General features: G+C 40.3%; 1 protein-coding gene across 2 annotated transcripts in view; it reads left to right on the top strand.

The window, feature by feature from the left end:
* Window positions 1-13,668, top strand: part of lrp6 (low density lipoprotein receptor-related protein 6) — a 149,808-nt gene that overhangs the window by 128,503 nt on the left and 7,637 nt on the right. For both annotated transcript variants that reach the window (XM_073059413.1, XM_073059412.1), the window contains 12 exons: window positions 1,336-1,552; window positions 2,156-2,445; window positions 3,687-3,913; window positions 6,058-6,242; window positions 6,508-6,834; window positions 7,396-7,598; window positions 7,876-8,087; window positions 8,223-8,413; window positions 10,082-10,291; window positions 11,194-11,319; window positions 11,627-11,863; window positions 13,407-13,517. In XM_073059413.1, coding sequence (XP_072915514.1) covers window positions 1,336-1,552; window positions 2,156-2,445; window positions 3,687-3,913; window positions 6,058-6,242; window positions 6,508-6,834; window positions 7,396-7,598; window positions 7,876-8,087; window positions 8,223-8,413; window positions 10,082-10,291; window positions 11,194-11,319; window positions 11,627-11,863; window positions 13,407-13,517 — 2,536 coding nt within the window. The remainder of the gene's footprint in view (window positions 1-1,335; window positions 1,553-2,155; window positions 2,446-3,686; window positions 3,914-6,057; window positions 6,243-6,507; window positions 6,835-7,395; window positions 7,599-7,875; window positions 8,088-8,222; window positions 8,414-10,081; window positions 10,292-11,193; window positions 11,320-11,626; window positions 11,864-13,406; window positions 13,518-13,668) is intronic.

Below are 13,668 nucleotides of genomic sequence, written 5' to 3' on the forward strand. Positions count from 1 at the left end.
GATCCCTACCGTCCATCCCACAATCTCTTTAACCTACTGCCATCAGGATGAGAACTGCTACACTTGGTAATAGCTTCTTCCCTCAGGCTGTGAGACTAATGAACACCCCGTCACCACCCAGGTCTCGTCACTAGGACAGCGATCTGTTCTCTGTTCGCCTGTGCTGTGCACTGCTACATGCATTTTGAATTATATTTCATTAACTTGTAATATGTTCTGTGTGCTGTGTGTGTATCTGTCTTGTGGGTGCACTGTGGTCCGGAGGAACATTGTTTCGTTTAGTTGTATATATGTACAGTCAGATGACAAACTTGAAATATTGCATTGTTCATTGCAAAGCTGTCTTACTATGAAAGAGTAAGAGGAATATGGCCACACTGTTTAGATTAGATTAGATTCAACTTTATTGTCATTGTGCCAAGTACAGATACAAAGCCAATGAAATGCAAATAATAATGTTATTTACAAAATAACTGCGAATAAAAAAAGTAACTGCTACTGCACACAAATATAAAAGTACTGAGACAGTCCAATATGGGTGCAATACTGCTTAGCGCTGTGATGTGAGGTTCAGCAGGGTCACAGCCTCAGGGAGGAAGCTCTTCCTGTGCCTGCTGTTGCGGGATCGGAGGCTCCTGTAGCGCCTACCAGATGGGAGGAGAGTAAAAGGTCCATGGTTAGGGTGAGATGCATCCTTGATAATGCTTTTCACCCTGCCTGGGCAGTGTTTATGGTAGATATTCTCAATGGTGGGCAATTGGGTGCCGATAATCCGCTGGGCAGTTTTCACCACCCGCTGGAGTGCTTTGTGATCCGATACGAGACAATTGCCATACCACACTGAGATGCAGTTGGTGAGCATGCTCTCAGTGGTACAGCGGTAAAAGTCCGTCAGTACCCTGGGACAGAGGTGAGCTTGTGCTGTTCCAGTAGCAAATCATTTAATGTAAAGAGGCTCATTGTGGAGAGCTTTCTTCTTCCATTCCATATTTAAAACTTATTTGTATATTTTTGTGTTTTCTTAACCTTACAAGACTTTCAGAAGATATTCCTGTGAAGTAATTTAGAAACTAGCATGCTTTTAAGCAAGTAGATTTTTGAAGAGATATCTAATGCATTGGCTTTGAGGGAGATCTAGAATATTCTTGCATCATCAATTCTCATGGAATTTCTCACCCTCTTGCTGGAAATATTTAGACTTATTCAATATCCTTCCCTGTTAAAAGAATTCTGGCACATGTCAGGCAGGAATTTTTGAGACCTATCTTTGTAATTTTTCTTACAATTATGTACTGTAGTGTCGAATACAAGCTTATCTTTTTTTAAACAAAACAGGTAATGAACTGCGATGGCACTGGTAGAAGAGTCCTTGTGGAGGATAAGTTACCACACATCTTTGGATTTACTCTTTTGGGTGATTACATTTACTGGACAGACTGGCAAAGGCGTAGCATTGAACGCGTTCACAAAATGTCTGCCGAGAGGGAGATCATCATTGACCAACTGCCCGACTTGATGGGTTTGAAGGCCACAAATGTTCATCGTATCTTGGGTAAGTAACCAACTCTACATTTTCTAAGAGTTTTTTCATGTTTAGTTTTCAGACTGATGTTTCACCATTGAGTAGTGATTCGATAGGTACTATATGTTCAAAACGCATATTAAAGTAATTTGGAAAATTAAATAAATCAGGGAGAAGGTAACTGAATAGCACTTTAACATTCAAGCTTTGAGTTATTGAAAGTGTTTGTGGGTAGGTTGAACTTGGTGTGTTGGGGAAAAGTAATAGCAAATAAGAGTGAATATTATTTCTGTTTTTACCTGAAAGGCTAACCCAATAGGCATTTTATCTCGAGAAGAATCTATCGTATAAAACAATTCTACAAGGAAATTTATTCGTCCTCTGGATTTTCTGTGAGAAATCCTCCACGGTGTTGTATTTGTAGGATGACACTTGAGCAGTTCTGCAAAATCCAGTCACACATGTATTAAAAGATTAATGATTTCGAAAACCACAGGGAATTGTATCAGATAATAGGGACAATGCTGCTGTTGAAACTCGTTATTCTTGAATATTTATTGAAAACTCCTTTTTGATGTACCTGATTTAATATCCGGTTGCAGGCAAACTAGCGTGAGTTTAATATATTTTCAGGTACCAACCCATGTGCAGAAGATAATGGTGGATGCAGTCATCTGTGCTTGTACAGGCCTCAGGGTGTGCGATGTGCCTGCCCAATAGGCTTGGAGCTCATCAGAGACATGAAAACCTGCATAGTACCAGAAGCTTTCCTCCTCTTCTCTCGGAGAGCAGACATCAGAAGGATTTCACTCGAAACGAACAATAACAATGTGGCTATTCCACTAACCGGGGTAAAGGAAGCCTCTGCTCTGGATTTCGATGTGACTGACAACCGGATTTACTGGACAGATATTAGCCTGAAGGTATGAAAAGTCTTGTTGCCACTGCTGCTTCTCTGGTGTCTCCGAGCTGCCAGGGCTAATGGGCTCCCGCAGGATGCTGCTGGAATAGTAATTGCAGCTGAAATATAAAAATAACTCACACCACTAGGAGAATGAAAAGTGAGCCTGAATAATGCACTCGATTATTGGTATGTATTTTTCAGAAATTGTCTTCAAATGGAAGGAGAAATGCTCCTTTTGTTTAAAGATCTCATTTGATAAAATACACAGGTATAGTAACAGGTTACTTTTAAAGATGTACATTTCCCTTATCATTGTGAGCAGTTCGGGGAGAAAATCTGTACTAGGTAAAGCTTGCCATGAACTTGATTGTACCATTTTATATCTTAAATAATTCAGTCTGAAAATCAAAATAATTTTTAAGATGGGATGACTAGAAATCAATTGCGTCACCATGTGTTGCTTTCTTTTACCTCTGGTACGTATAAAAGAATATTTTAAAGTCATGCTGAGAAATCCAATTGCATAAGCTGTTTTTCTTTCAGTATTATAGAATTCAAAGGTCTGCTCACAATAATAAAGACATTACAACAACCATTCCTTCATTTCTCGCCATTTCAGAATTCATTTATACCCTTCAGACCATAAACCCGTGACACTTTTGTATTGGGGCTGAAGGCAATAATGTCAGTCTTAGTGAACTAGTGCTGGGGAATTGGACTTTGTTGTCCTAGCAGTGACCAAGACTGGATGCCCTGAAGAGGATGTGTTCTTATCACAACCCTGCGAACTTTTTCTTCTGATACCCTGATCTCTCTCTTGCCTTCCCTGTGACCCTCTTCCCCCACCCCCCCCCCCCGCCCCAAAGTTTCCACGTCTTAAGCTCAGCCCTTAAGTCAATATTGTGTCTGTGGCTTCTGATCTTGTACCTGTGCTTGGACTTGAGTGCAGGTGGTTCCTGTTCAGACTTGGGACTGTCTGGATGGTTGTCAACAAGCTTTATGTCTTGGGCACAACAGAAGGAGCCAGCACCCAAACCCAAGCACTCTGCTGCTTCAACTAGAAATTTAGTCATCCATATTTACGTTTGCCGGTAAAGGTGGATTTTTAAGAATATGATTAAACAGATTAAAGAATATGATTGTTATGTCCATGCCTTAATTGCCAAGAAGGCAATAGTAAGAGATAACAGCCTTGGTTGTATCTTTCACATCCTTAGTCTGCTTTGGCAAATAATCTGGTATACCCCTCCTGTTTTACAGACCATTAGCAGAGCTTTCATGAATGGGAGTGCTCTGGAGCACGTTGTGGAGTTTGGGCTTGATTACCCTGAAGGAATGGCAGTAGACTGGCTGGGCAAGAACCTGTACTGGGCTGATACTGGAACTAATCGAATTGAGGTTGCCAGGTTGGATGGACAGCACAGACAAGTACTGGTGTGGAAAGACCTAGACAGCCCCAGAGCTTTGGCATTGGACCCTGCTGAAGGGTAAGACACATTCAAGTAAGACTAAGATTTCCTAAAGAACACTTAACTTCATAACAACTAGTGAAGTGATGGCCCACACTTAACAGACAGCTTTGTCAGTGGCTTGTATTTATTAGAAGCATTAATTTGAACATTTTTTGGAACTGAAGTCAATAGATGAATTATCTGGTAAGGAGTACTTGGTAAGGCTTGGAAAAATCAACTGGCAGGAGTTTTCAAGGACAGTTTCAACCTCTCACTGCTACGGACAGAAATTCCCACTTCAAAAAGGCAACAATTATACCAGTGCCTAAGAAGAATAACGTGAGCTGCCTTAATGACTGTCACCTGGTAGCACTCACATCGACAGTGTGGAAATGCTTTGAGAGGTTGGTTATGACTAGACTGAACTCCTGCCTCAGCAAGGACCTGGACCCAATGCATTTGCGTATCGCCACAATAGGTCAATGGCAGACTCAATCTCAATGGCTCTCCACACGGACTTGGATCACCTGGATAATGCAAACACCTATGTTAGGATGCTGTTTGTTGACTACAGCTCAGCATTAAACTCTGTAATTCCTACAATCCTGATTGAGAAGTTGCAGAACCTGGACCTCTGTACCTCCCTCTGCAACTGGATCCTCAACTTCCTAACCGTAAGACCACAATTTGTGCGCATTGGTGATAATATCTCCTCCTCGTTGACAACCAACACTGGTGCACCTCAGGGGTGTGTGCTTAGCCCACTGCTCTACTCTCTCTATACCTATGACTGTGTGGCTAGGCACAGCTCAAATACCATCTATAAATTTGCTGATGATACAACCATTGTTAGTAGAATCTCAGATGGAGACGAAAGGGTGTGCAGGAGCCAGATATACCAACTAGTGGAGTAGTGTTGCAGCAACACCTTGCACTCAACGTCAGTAAGACGAAATAGCTGATTGTGGACTTCAGGAAGGGTAAGACGAAGGAACACATACCAATCCTCATAGAGGGATCAGAAATGGAGAGAGTGAGCATTTTCAAGTTCCTGAGGATCTCTGAGGACCTAACCTGGTCCCAACATATTGATGTAGGTATTAAGAAGGCAAGACAGTGACTATACATCATTAGGAGTTTGAAGAGATTTGGTATGTCAACAACAACACTCAAAAACTTCTATTAATGTACTGTGGAGCGGATTCTGACAGGCTGCATCACTGCCTGATATGGGGGCTACTGCACAGGACCAAAAGAAACCGCAGAGGGTTGTAAATTTAGCCAGCTCTATCTTGGGTACTAAGTACCCAGGACGTCTTCAAGGAGCAGTGTCTCAGAAAGGCAGTGTCCATTATTAAGGACTCCCAGCACCCGGGGCATGCCCTTTTCTCACTGTTACCATCAGGAAGAAGGTACAGAAGCCTGAAGACACACACTCAGCGATTCAGGAACAGATTCTTCCCCTCTGCTATCCGATTCCTAAATGGACATTGAATCCATGAACACTACCTCACTTTTTTTAATAGTTATTTCTGTTTTTGCATGATTTTTAATCTCTTCAGTATACATATACTGCAATTTTTTTGCTTCTATATTATTACATTGAACTGCTGCTGCTAAGATAACAAATTTCACGACATATGCTGGTGATAATAAACCTGATTCTGGTTCTGAATTATTTATATAACCAATGCATGTACTGCATTGGTAACGTGTACTGATGGGTAAACACAAAGTACACTGCAGATACTGTGGTCAAATCAACACGTACAAAAGCTGGATGAACTCAGCAGGTCGGGCAGCATCCGTTGACTGCTCATTTCAATGGATGCTGCCTGACCTGCTGAGTGTACTGATGGGTACTGTTTTGGCCCATCCACTGGTGAGTGCATTTTACATACAAAGTTACTAGTGAAGATGTTTTAAAAATCCCCTGGTGATTTGTTCTGAAGGATTTGCCAATGCTTTGCTCATAGAAAGGAATTTAAAATGGGCAAGCATGTCTCTGTTGACAATTTGTATTGGAGCAGTGGATACCATCTTCAGTCCATCATTATTCAACAATGCATTACCTCCATCACAAATATTATTTTCTATATTCAATAATGTGTGCAGCATTCCTCGAAATATTTTTAACACATGCTTACTACCCGGACATTGACAAGTATGTACTTTCGTAGGTTTATGTATTGGACTGAGTGGGGTGGTAAGCCAAAGATCGATAGAGCTGCCATGGATGGAACAGGCCGTATCACTTTGGTTCCAAACGTTGGCCGAGCCAATGGACTAACTATTGATTATGCAGAACGAAGACTGTACTGGACAGACCTAGATACAAGTTTGATCGAATCTTCCAATATGTTGGGTGAGTTAATTTTGGAGAAACAGACTATTGATCTGGAATTCAATATAAGCTTTATTCTTTACATTTTGCTGATTACATTAAGAATGTTTCAGTGGAATTTTTAAATGCTTTTTAAGATGTAAGCAGTACCTGGGTATATTTTATATATTCAGTTGCTCTGGTATGGTTTTAGAGGTAAGAATCCCATATATATATACTCTCCTACTGTAAAATGTTTTTATCAAGCATATCACTTTCAGGTCAGTGATAACTTGTATTCTTACAGGTCTGGATCGCGAAGTTATTGCAGATGACTTGCCTCATCCATTTGGCTTAACTCAGTACCAAGACTACATTTACTGGACAGACTGGAGCCGCCGCAGTATCGAGCGGGCCAACAAAACCAGTGGTCAGAACCGCACCATCATTCAAGGACACTTAGATTATGTCATGGACATCCTGGTCTTTCATTCTTCAAGGCAAGGTGGATGGAATGAGTGTGCTTCAAGCAATGGGCATTGTTCGCATCTGTGTTTGGCAATGCCAGCTGTTGGTTATGTTTGTGGCTGCCCAGCTCACTACTACTTGAACACAGACAACAAGACATGCAGCCGTAAGCATTATAATAGTACCATTAAATTTGGGGGTTAGTCGATGTGTTTTAAGGCAGTTTTCAAAAGTTAGTATAGTGGGATTCTGCACAGTAACAGCACAGCAGTGGTGGGGGGAAGGAGGCAAGGGCATTGAGTTCTAAGAATTGTATGCTGGCTCACAGCACCAGCGAGGTGAAGGAATATGCACAAATACAGGTTCTTTGGGAGGTTAAATTAAGAAGAGATACTGTTTATAAACCAGGTTTTTTTCATTTGTTTAAAGAACTTATACAAGCATATCTTAAATATATTTAAGAATCTGCAGTATATGGTTATTAAAATTGTGGATTTGACCATTTTCAAGGCTATGAGTTTCTGGAGGAAATTTTCTTCCATTTTATATGCTGTTTAATTCGTGGTCAACTCTTGACATTTTTAAAGCTGCATTTCAGAAATAAAGTTGGTGGGAAATTCAGTTTATAAAGGAAGCATGTTATTATGTAACTTTATTTTCTCTTGCCCACTTTAGAAAGTATACTGTAGCCAATTGAAACTAACACACTAAAATTATAACTTTGCAGCTCCAACTTCGTTTTTACTGTTCAGCCAAAAGAATGCAATTAATCGAATGGTTATTGATGAACAACAAAGCCCAGATATCATTCTTCCCATTCACAGTCTGAAAAATGTCAGAGCTATTGATTATGATCCTGTAGATAAACACCTATACTGGATCGATTCTCGTCAAAATGTCATAAGACGAGCACAGGAAGATGGAAGCCAGGTTTGTATTAAAATAATGCTCAACAATACTTCTCAATGCAGATACATAGGCATGCAGTGATGTTTTGATTCTTCTCATTTAAAATCTATGATAAAGTAAGAAGTACTTTGAAACCAATCTAATGCAAAAATCTGCGCAAAATGTCAGACAAAAGTCAACTTGTATTTGTGGAATTAATTCCTCTTGTGTAATAAAAATATTTTGTTTTACATTTTTTTTTAAAAGAAGCTGTGACAGATTATGGTAAAGATCAATTTGTTACTGTTTTCTGCTGCAGAGCTTTACAGTTGTGACCAGCACACTTCCCAACCAAAACATAGACATGCAGGCTTATGACCTCAGCATTGATATCTACAGCCGGTACATCTATTGGACTTGTGAGGCAACCAATGTTATCAACGTTACACGTCTGGATGGAAAACCAATTGGTGTTGTTTTGGATGGAGAGCAAGACAGACCAAGGGCAATTATTGTAAATCCAGAGAGAGGGTAAAACTACAATTTGGTTCTTGACTTCTGATACATACGTAATTTTCAACAGGGAACAACTTTGGACAGAATGATACTAAATGGTTCAATTTTTTTTTTCCCCTCCTACCCACATCGAAAAAAATAATCTCTTAGGTACATGTACTTCACCAATCTTCAAGAAAGATCACCAAGAATAGAGCGTGCTAGGTTGGATGGCACAGAGCGAGAGATTCTGTTTTTCAGTGGGCTAAGTAAGCCAGTTACACTCGCTATTGACAACAAGCTTGGCAAGCTCTTTTGGGCCGACTCCGATCTCCGACGCATTGAGAGCAGTGATTTATCAGGTAGAAAGAAAACGCTTCTGGGAATCCAAGGAGGGAGGGGATGGAGAAAAATAAGAAAAGTGCTTTTATTGATGTATTTGAAATACTGTTATTGTATGTCAAGTACTGTTATCTTTCATGATGCCAAAAGGAGTGGAAAGATATAACTATATATTGACCAAATTAATTGGAATGATTATTTGAGATTTTCACTTTCCCCATTGCAGCTTCAGAAATTTTTTTGCAGGTTAACATTTCCCTTTGCCTGCATCACATGCAACAGTCTCATTGCTAGACTTTGGTCAAGTTACTGTTGTAATTTTTACTTGTCATAACGAGAAACTTAAGCATTATACTACATAATGTAATGCAACATTTCACCTTGCAATGGGTTGGGGTAGGTTTTAGATTCTGTTTTGAAGTGTAAATATTTCCAGCTGTTTAACTTGAGTGGCTGATGATGTGGGTGATACTAACGTTTACAAGGCTTTTGTTGTCTCTCTGCAGGACTCCTGAGGAATAAATTTTAAAAATATTGCTGAAAATCTTTCCCTTAGTTTGCTACATTGGTGTAATCTCTTGTGATGGATAGTGGATTTACAATTATTTTCTTAAGTCTGTGCTATTAAAATACATTAAACAGAAGTGAAAATTGTTGTTTAGCCACATGTGTTTAGTGTTTTCAGTTTTTGCATGGCAGCAAGAACACGATAATTTCAAAATATAGCTACAACAAACTGCTGAAGGAACTTGGCAGGTGGTGGGGGAAAACTTTGGGCCAAGAGCTTTTGTCAAAATCACATGCAGGTACTAATTTAACAAAAATCCGTCATTCATTAACCAAGGCAGCAAAGTCCTTACCACAAGAACTGCTTGCATTCCTTTCATGCAGTTAATGTGGCAAAATGTTCACAGGAAAATTATCCTGCATTTTGATACAAGCTGCACAACTCGTCCAGCGGCTTTGTTAAAGTTCAGATAATCCTTTCACACCTTTGACTTTGGTTGTCTGCTGTATCCGACGATGACAGGAAACCTCTGCGGGAGAGTTTTTAAAGGGGAAGAGCTGTTGCACTGGGGCAGTTCAGTTCAGAAGTCCGTGTCCAATGAGACTAATAAGCCTCACAAACTGAGGTCTTCCTTGGTTGCGGTGGATGACTGTGATGTCTTCCGTGCCTCGTCTTGCCCTTGTTCTCCGCGGAATGTTGCAGTACCGCCTTCCTAGCCATGGGATCTCACTGTAGATCTCATCTGCCCAGTCTGATGGTGCGGAGCTGACTTCACATGCTGGGGTAGGTATGTCCCTGCCTCACCGAGTATGGAGTCGCCAGCTACCCTCGCTACAAACAGATATGTTGAGATTACAGACACACAAAGCTCGAGATACAAGGGCCATCTTTTAGACTTGAAAGACTTAGAAGGTCATGGACAACTGTTGGTAACTGAGATTGGCTTGGATGGTTTTCTTGGTTAGTATGGAGTAGTTTAGCCAAAGGCTCTTCTTCTGTGCTCTGTGGCTATGACATGTTATACAACTGTAATTTTACTTATTTAATATTTTAACATTTGTAATTCCCAGTTAGACAAATATGTCATGTCTCTGACATAAACATCATTGCTGTTGGAATTTTATTTTAAAGGGCCTGAAAATTGTATTGTTTTGTGAAACCTTTTAAATTTGCTTTTTAGGTGCAAATCGAGTTGTTTTGGAAGATGCCAACATCCTTCAACCTGTAGGTTTGACTATATTTGGTAACCACTTATACTGGATTGACAGACAGCAGCAGATGATTGAGAGGATTGAAAAGATAAATGGGAACGGTCGGACAAAGATTCAAGCACGTATAGCCCAGCTCAGTGACATTCACGCTGTGAAAGAACTCGATCTGCAAGAATATGGTATGATAATATCAAAGCTGGATCGAATATAATTTCAAAACTGTATCAGTCCTTGTGCCAATTCTGAATAGAAATCCACAAGGAAAATTTGAAAGGGATGAAATTGGAAGCAGAACAATTGAAAACTAGATAATATTTTGCTGTTTGGGGATAATTACTCCATAGACTTCTCTATTATGAAGTCCTTTTCTGTAGATATCATCACATATCCAATATACAGTGCAAGGAAAGTCAGCTCATAGCCATTACTGCACTCATGCCCAAATGTGAGTGAAACGTCCATCAATTTGAAATGGTTCAGGTATAAATTCAACACTAAATTAATTTTGATAGATGCCATTATTCTATATTTGAAAGCAAGATATTGTTCTAAAAAGAAATACATTCTGTCAAGACTTTTAATAAGGGCATGTAGCTTTTTATGTCTAATGTTGATACTACTGATTGCTAATTTAACAAGATGTGAGATTGGGAAGTGGCAAGGTAACTATCTTTTAGAATAATTAGGACTTGCGTTTCTTACGGTTGCTGATGGCGCAGGGGTTTTATTTGTTCATTGTCGGCCATCGTTGCTAGTGTAAATGGTTGCTCCCTTGCATTTGTCAGTTAGCAGTGGGTTCAGTTCCTGCACCAGAGACATGAGCACAAAGCCCCAGGCTTGTACCCTAGTGCAGTATTGACAAAGATTAAGGGCATTCTTACCCTTTGTGCTAGTCATAATGATCCCTTGGGATGATTATGAACAAAATAGATGTTTTTTTTTCCTAAGTAATCGGGCCAATATTTATTCAAGAATCAGCATCAAACAGAATACCTAAATGCACTGTTTTGTGATGCTCCTGTTGTCAACTTTCTTCATTTATATTGATGCAAGTTAACCAGTAACTCTTGTTGTATTGCAGCAGAGCATCCGTGTGCTCACGACAATGGTGGCTGCTCTCATATTTGCATAGTGAAGGGTGATGGTACCGCACACTGCTCATGCCCAGTTCACCTGATGCTGCTTCACGATGAGCTGTCCTGTGGAGGCAAGTGCTTTTTTTTTTACCCCCTTTAACTTTGGACCTCCTCTTCCCCTGATCCCAGCTTATCGATGTTGGCTCTTCAAATTGCCACGTGCAACTTTTGATTGCAAGGAAATTTATGAGTACTTTGAATAAAATGGCAAATTATGATAAAAATCATCAAAGATGCTAACTTGTTTCTCATTCTGAGCAATAATGTTTATACAAAATGTTTGTTCTTTGACATGATAGAAGAATTTATTTAAGCATGTAATTGAATTTTCTCCCCTCTCCTGTAAAGTTAACTATGAACTTTGCCTGTATGTTATAGAACCACCGACCTGTTCACCTGAGCATTTCACCTGTACCACTGGTGAGGTTGATTGCATCCCGCTGGACTGGCGCTGTGATGGGTATCCTGAATGTGATGATCAGAGTGATGAGCAGCACTGTCCTGTGTGCTCAGAGACGCAGTTCCAGTGTGCCAGTGGCCAGTGTATCGACGCTGTTTTCAGATGCAATGGAGAGTCCAACTGCCAGGATAAGTCTGATGAAGAGAAATGTGAAGGTATTTGGTCGTTTTAGAGTGCTTTTCACCTAGCAGAAGATTGGCACTTGCAGGGTGACAGTTCTGTTTCTTTTGGCATCTATGTGGTTTGTAGGCTCTTCATCGAATGAAGAATATTGCAGCAAAACCTGATCCTGCTCATGTGTGATGTTGCATGCAATTTTGAGGAAGTCAGTAACTAACAACTGGAATAAAACCCCATTACGGAGTTCTCTATCTGAGGTCTCCCAATAGTGCTGAGACCTTTGGTAATCACCTGTCAGCCTGGGACACTTCTGGTCTTTAGGACTTGTCTTTTCATTGTTTTGAATAGGCTAAATTGTTGAGGAAGCCGTATAAGAATCATTAAAATGATTAAAAAGAATCTGAATAATATTTTGGAGAGAGTACAGGTGCATTCTTTAAATTTGCTATTTATGGTGCTGTTGAAAAGACATGGGGGAGGAGAAAGAATATCAGAAGGTAGAGAGAAATTTGGTGAATAGTAAACAGCAAGAAGCTTGCAAATGAGATGTATCCCAACTTTCTGTGGGGAATTGTGGCAGTTACAGAGACTGATGGAGCTTCTCAGGGAAAGGAAAAATTCGAGGAGGGGGATGGAGGAGGGTTATTTAGCTGTGTTGCGCCACCGTGTGGCAAAGCAGACAGTTGCTCTTCAGAATTGAAACCATAGCTGAGAAACTCCTGAGTTTCAGGGCTTGGCACAGACGGATAACTTAGGAACAACAGCTCCCCTTGGGGACCACCAAATAGTTGGCCTTGGGCCTCTTTATCACCAGTAGAATACAAACAGCTTGCCTGTGACCACATGGATTTCTAGGACATGGTGGTGCCCGGCTCTCTTGTGAGGACGAGAAAATGGGTGATTGACAGGAAGGCTGGGGGATGTTTGTGAGAAGTAGCTAGAAATAATCCAAGTAGGTATTAAAGGGGAAGGCAAGAGCTATGCTTCTCTTCCCTGTGTCACATCCATGCATTCTCTTTAAAGGTAATTATCTTAGTGAAAACCTGTAGCAATTCCTTTAAGGAACGGTTAGGTGATATTTAGGCCTGGATTCCCCAACATAAGTGGGTGCCGTTTCTTTTATCTGCAGAGGATTAGATACTTTTTGTTTTTCTGTCTTCACTAATACAGCAGATGATGTGCATCTTGCTCCTGCTGAGAGTGTGCCACGTACTCCAGTGCTGGAAGCTTCAGTGCTCCAAAATTGATGCAGTGCCATCAGAATTCAAGGCCCATGGGCTTTGTCTTGTAGCTCCAAGATTTAGCTCAGTAGATCCTCTGCATGGGTAACCTCTAGCAGCTGGTTCCAGAATTATATTGGTAGTGCTAGTGCACATTGGCAGAAGTGAATGGGAAGTCTAACTTACTGGCCAAGTCACTTTTTTTTTAACTTTAGTGGTAATCCCAGCTTATTGGGAAAATATTACAAAATTGACTCCTCTCTGTAAATTGCTTTGTACTTTTAAGATGTACCATTTCTGAAATTCTTTACTACTCCTGCTCAGCACAGTTAAATCTGTTTTTCTGCTTCCCCCTCAGTTTTGTGCCCTATGGACCAATTCCGATGTACCAACGGCCAATGTATTCCCAAACATAAAAGATGTGATCGTAACAGTGATTGTACCGACAGTTCAGATGAAGTTGCCTGCTGTAAGCTTTCACCAAATAATATATTTGTATTACTTGGTTCTTAGTTGTATTCTGTTTGGATACAAATTTGTTTTATGGTAATTGGAAAATGGCGGCCAACTTTACTTCAATAAACAAAGAACGATGCTCTTCCTCCTCTCCCATCTCAGAT

The sequence above is a fragment of the Hemitrygon akajei genome, chromosome 10, assembly GCF_048418815.1.
Source record: "Hemitrygon akajei chromosome 10, sHemAka1.3, whole genome shotgun sequence".
Taxonomy (NCBI): domain Eukaryota; kingdom Metazoa; phylum Chordata; class Chondrichthyes; order Myliobatiformes; family Dasyatidae; genus Hemitrygon; species Hemitrygon akajei.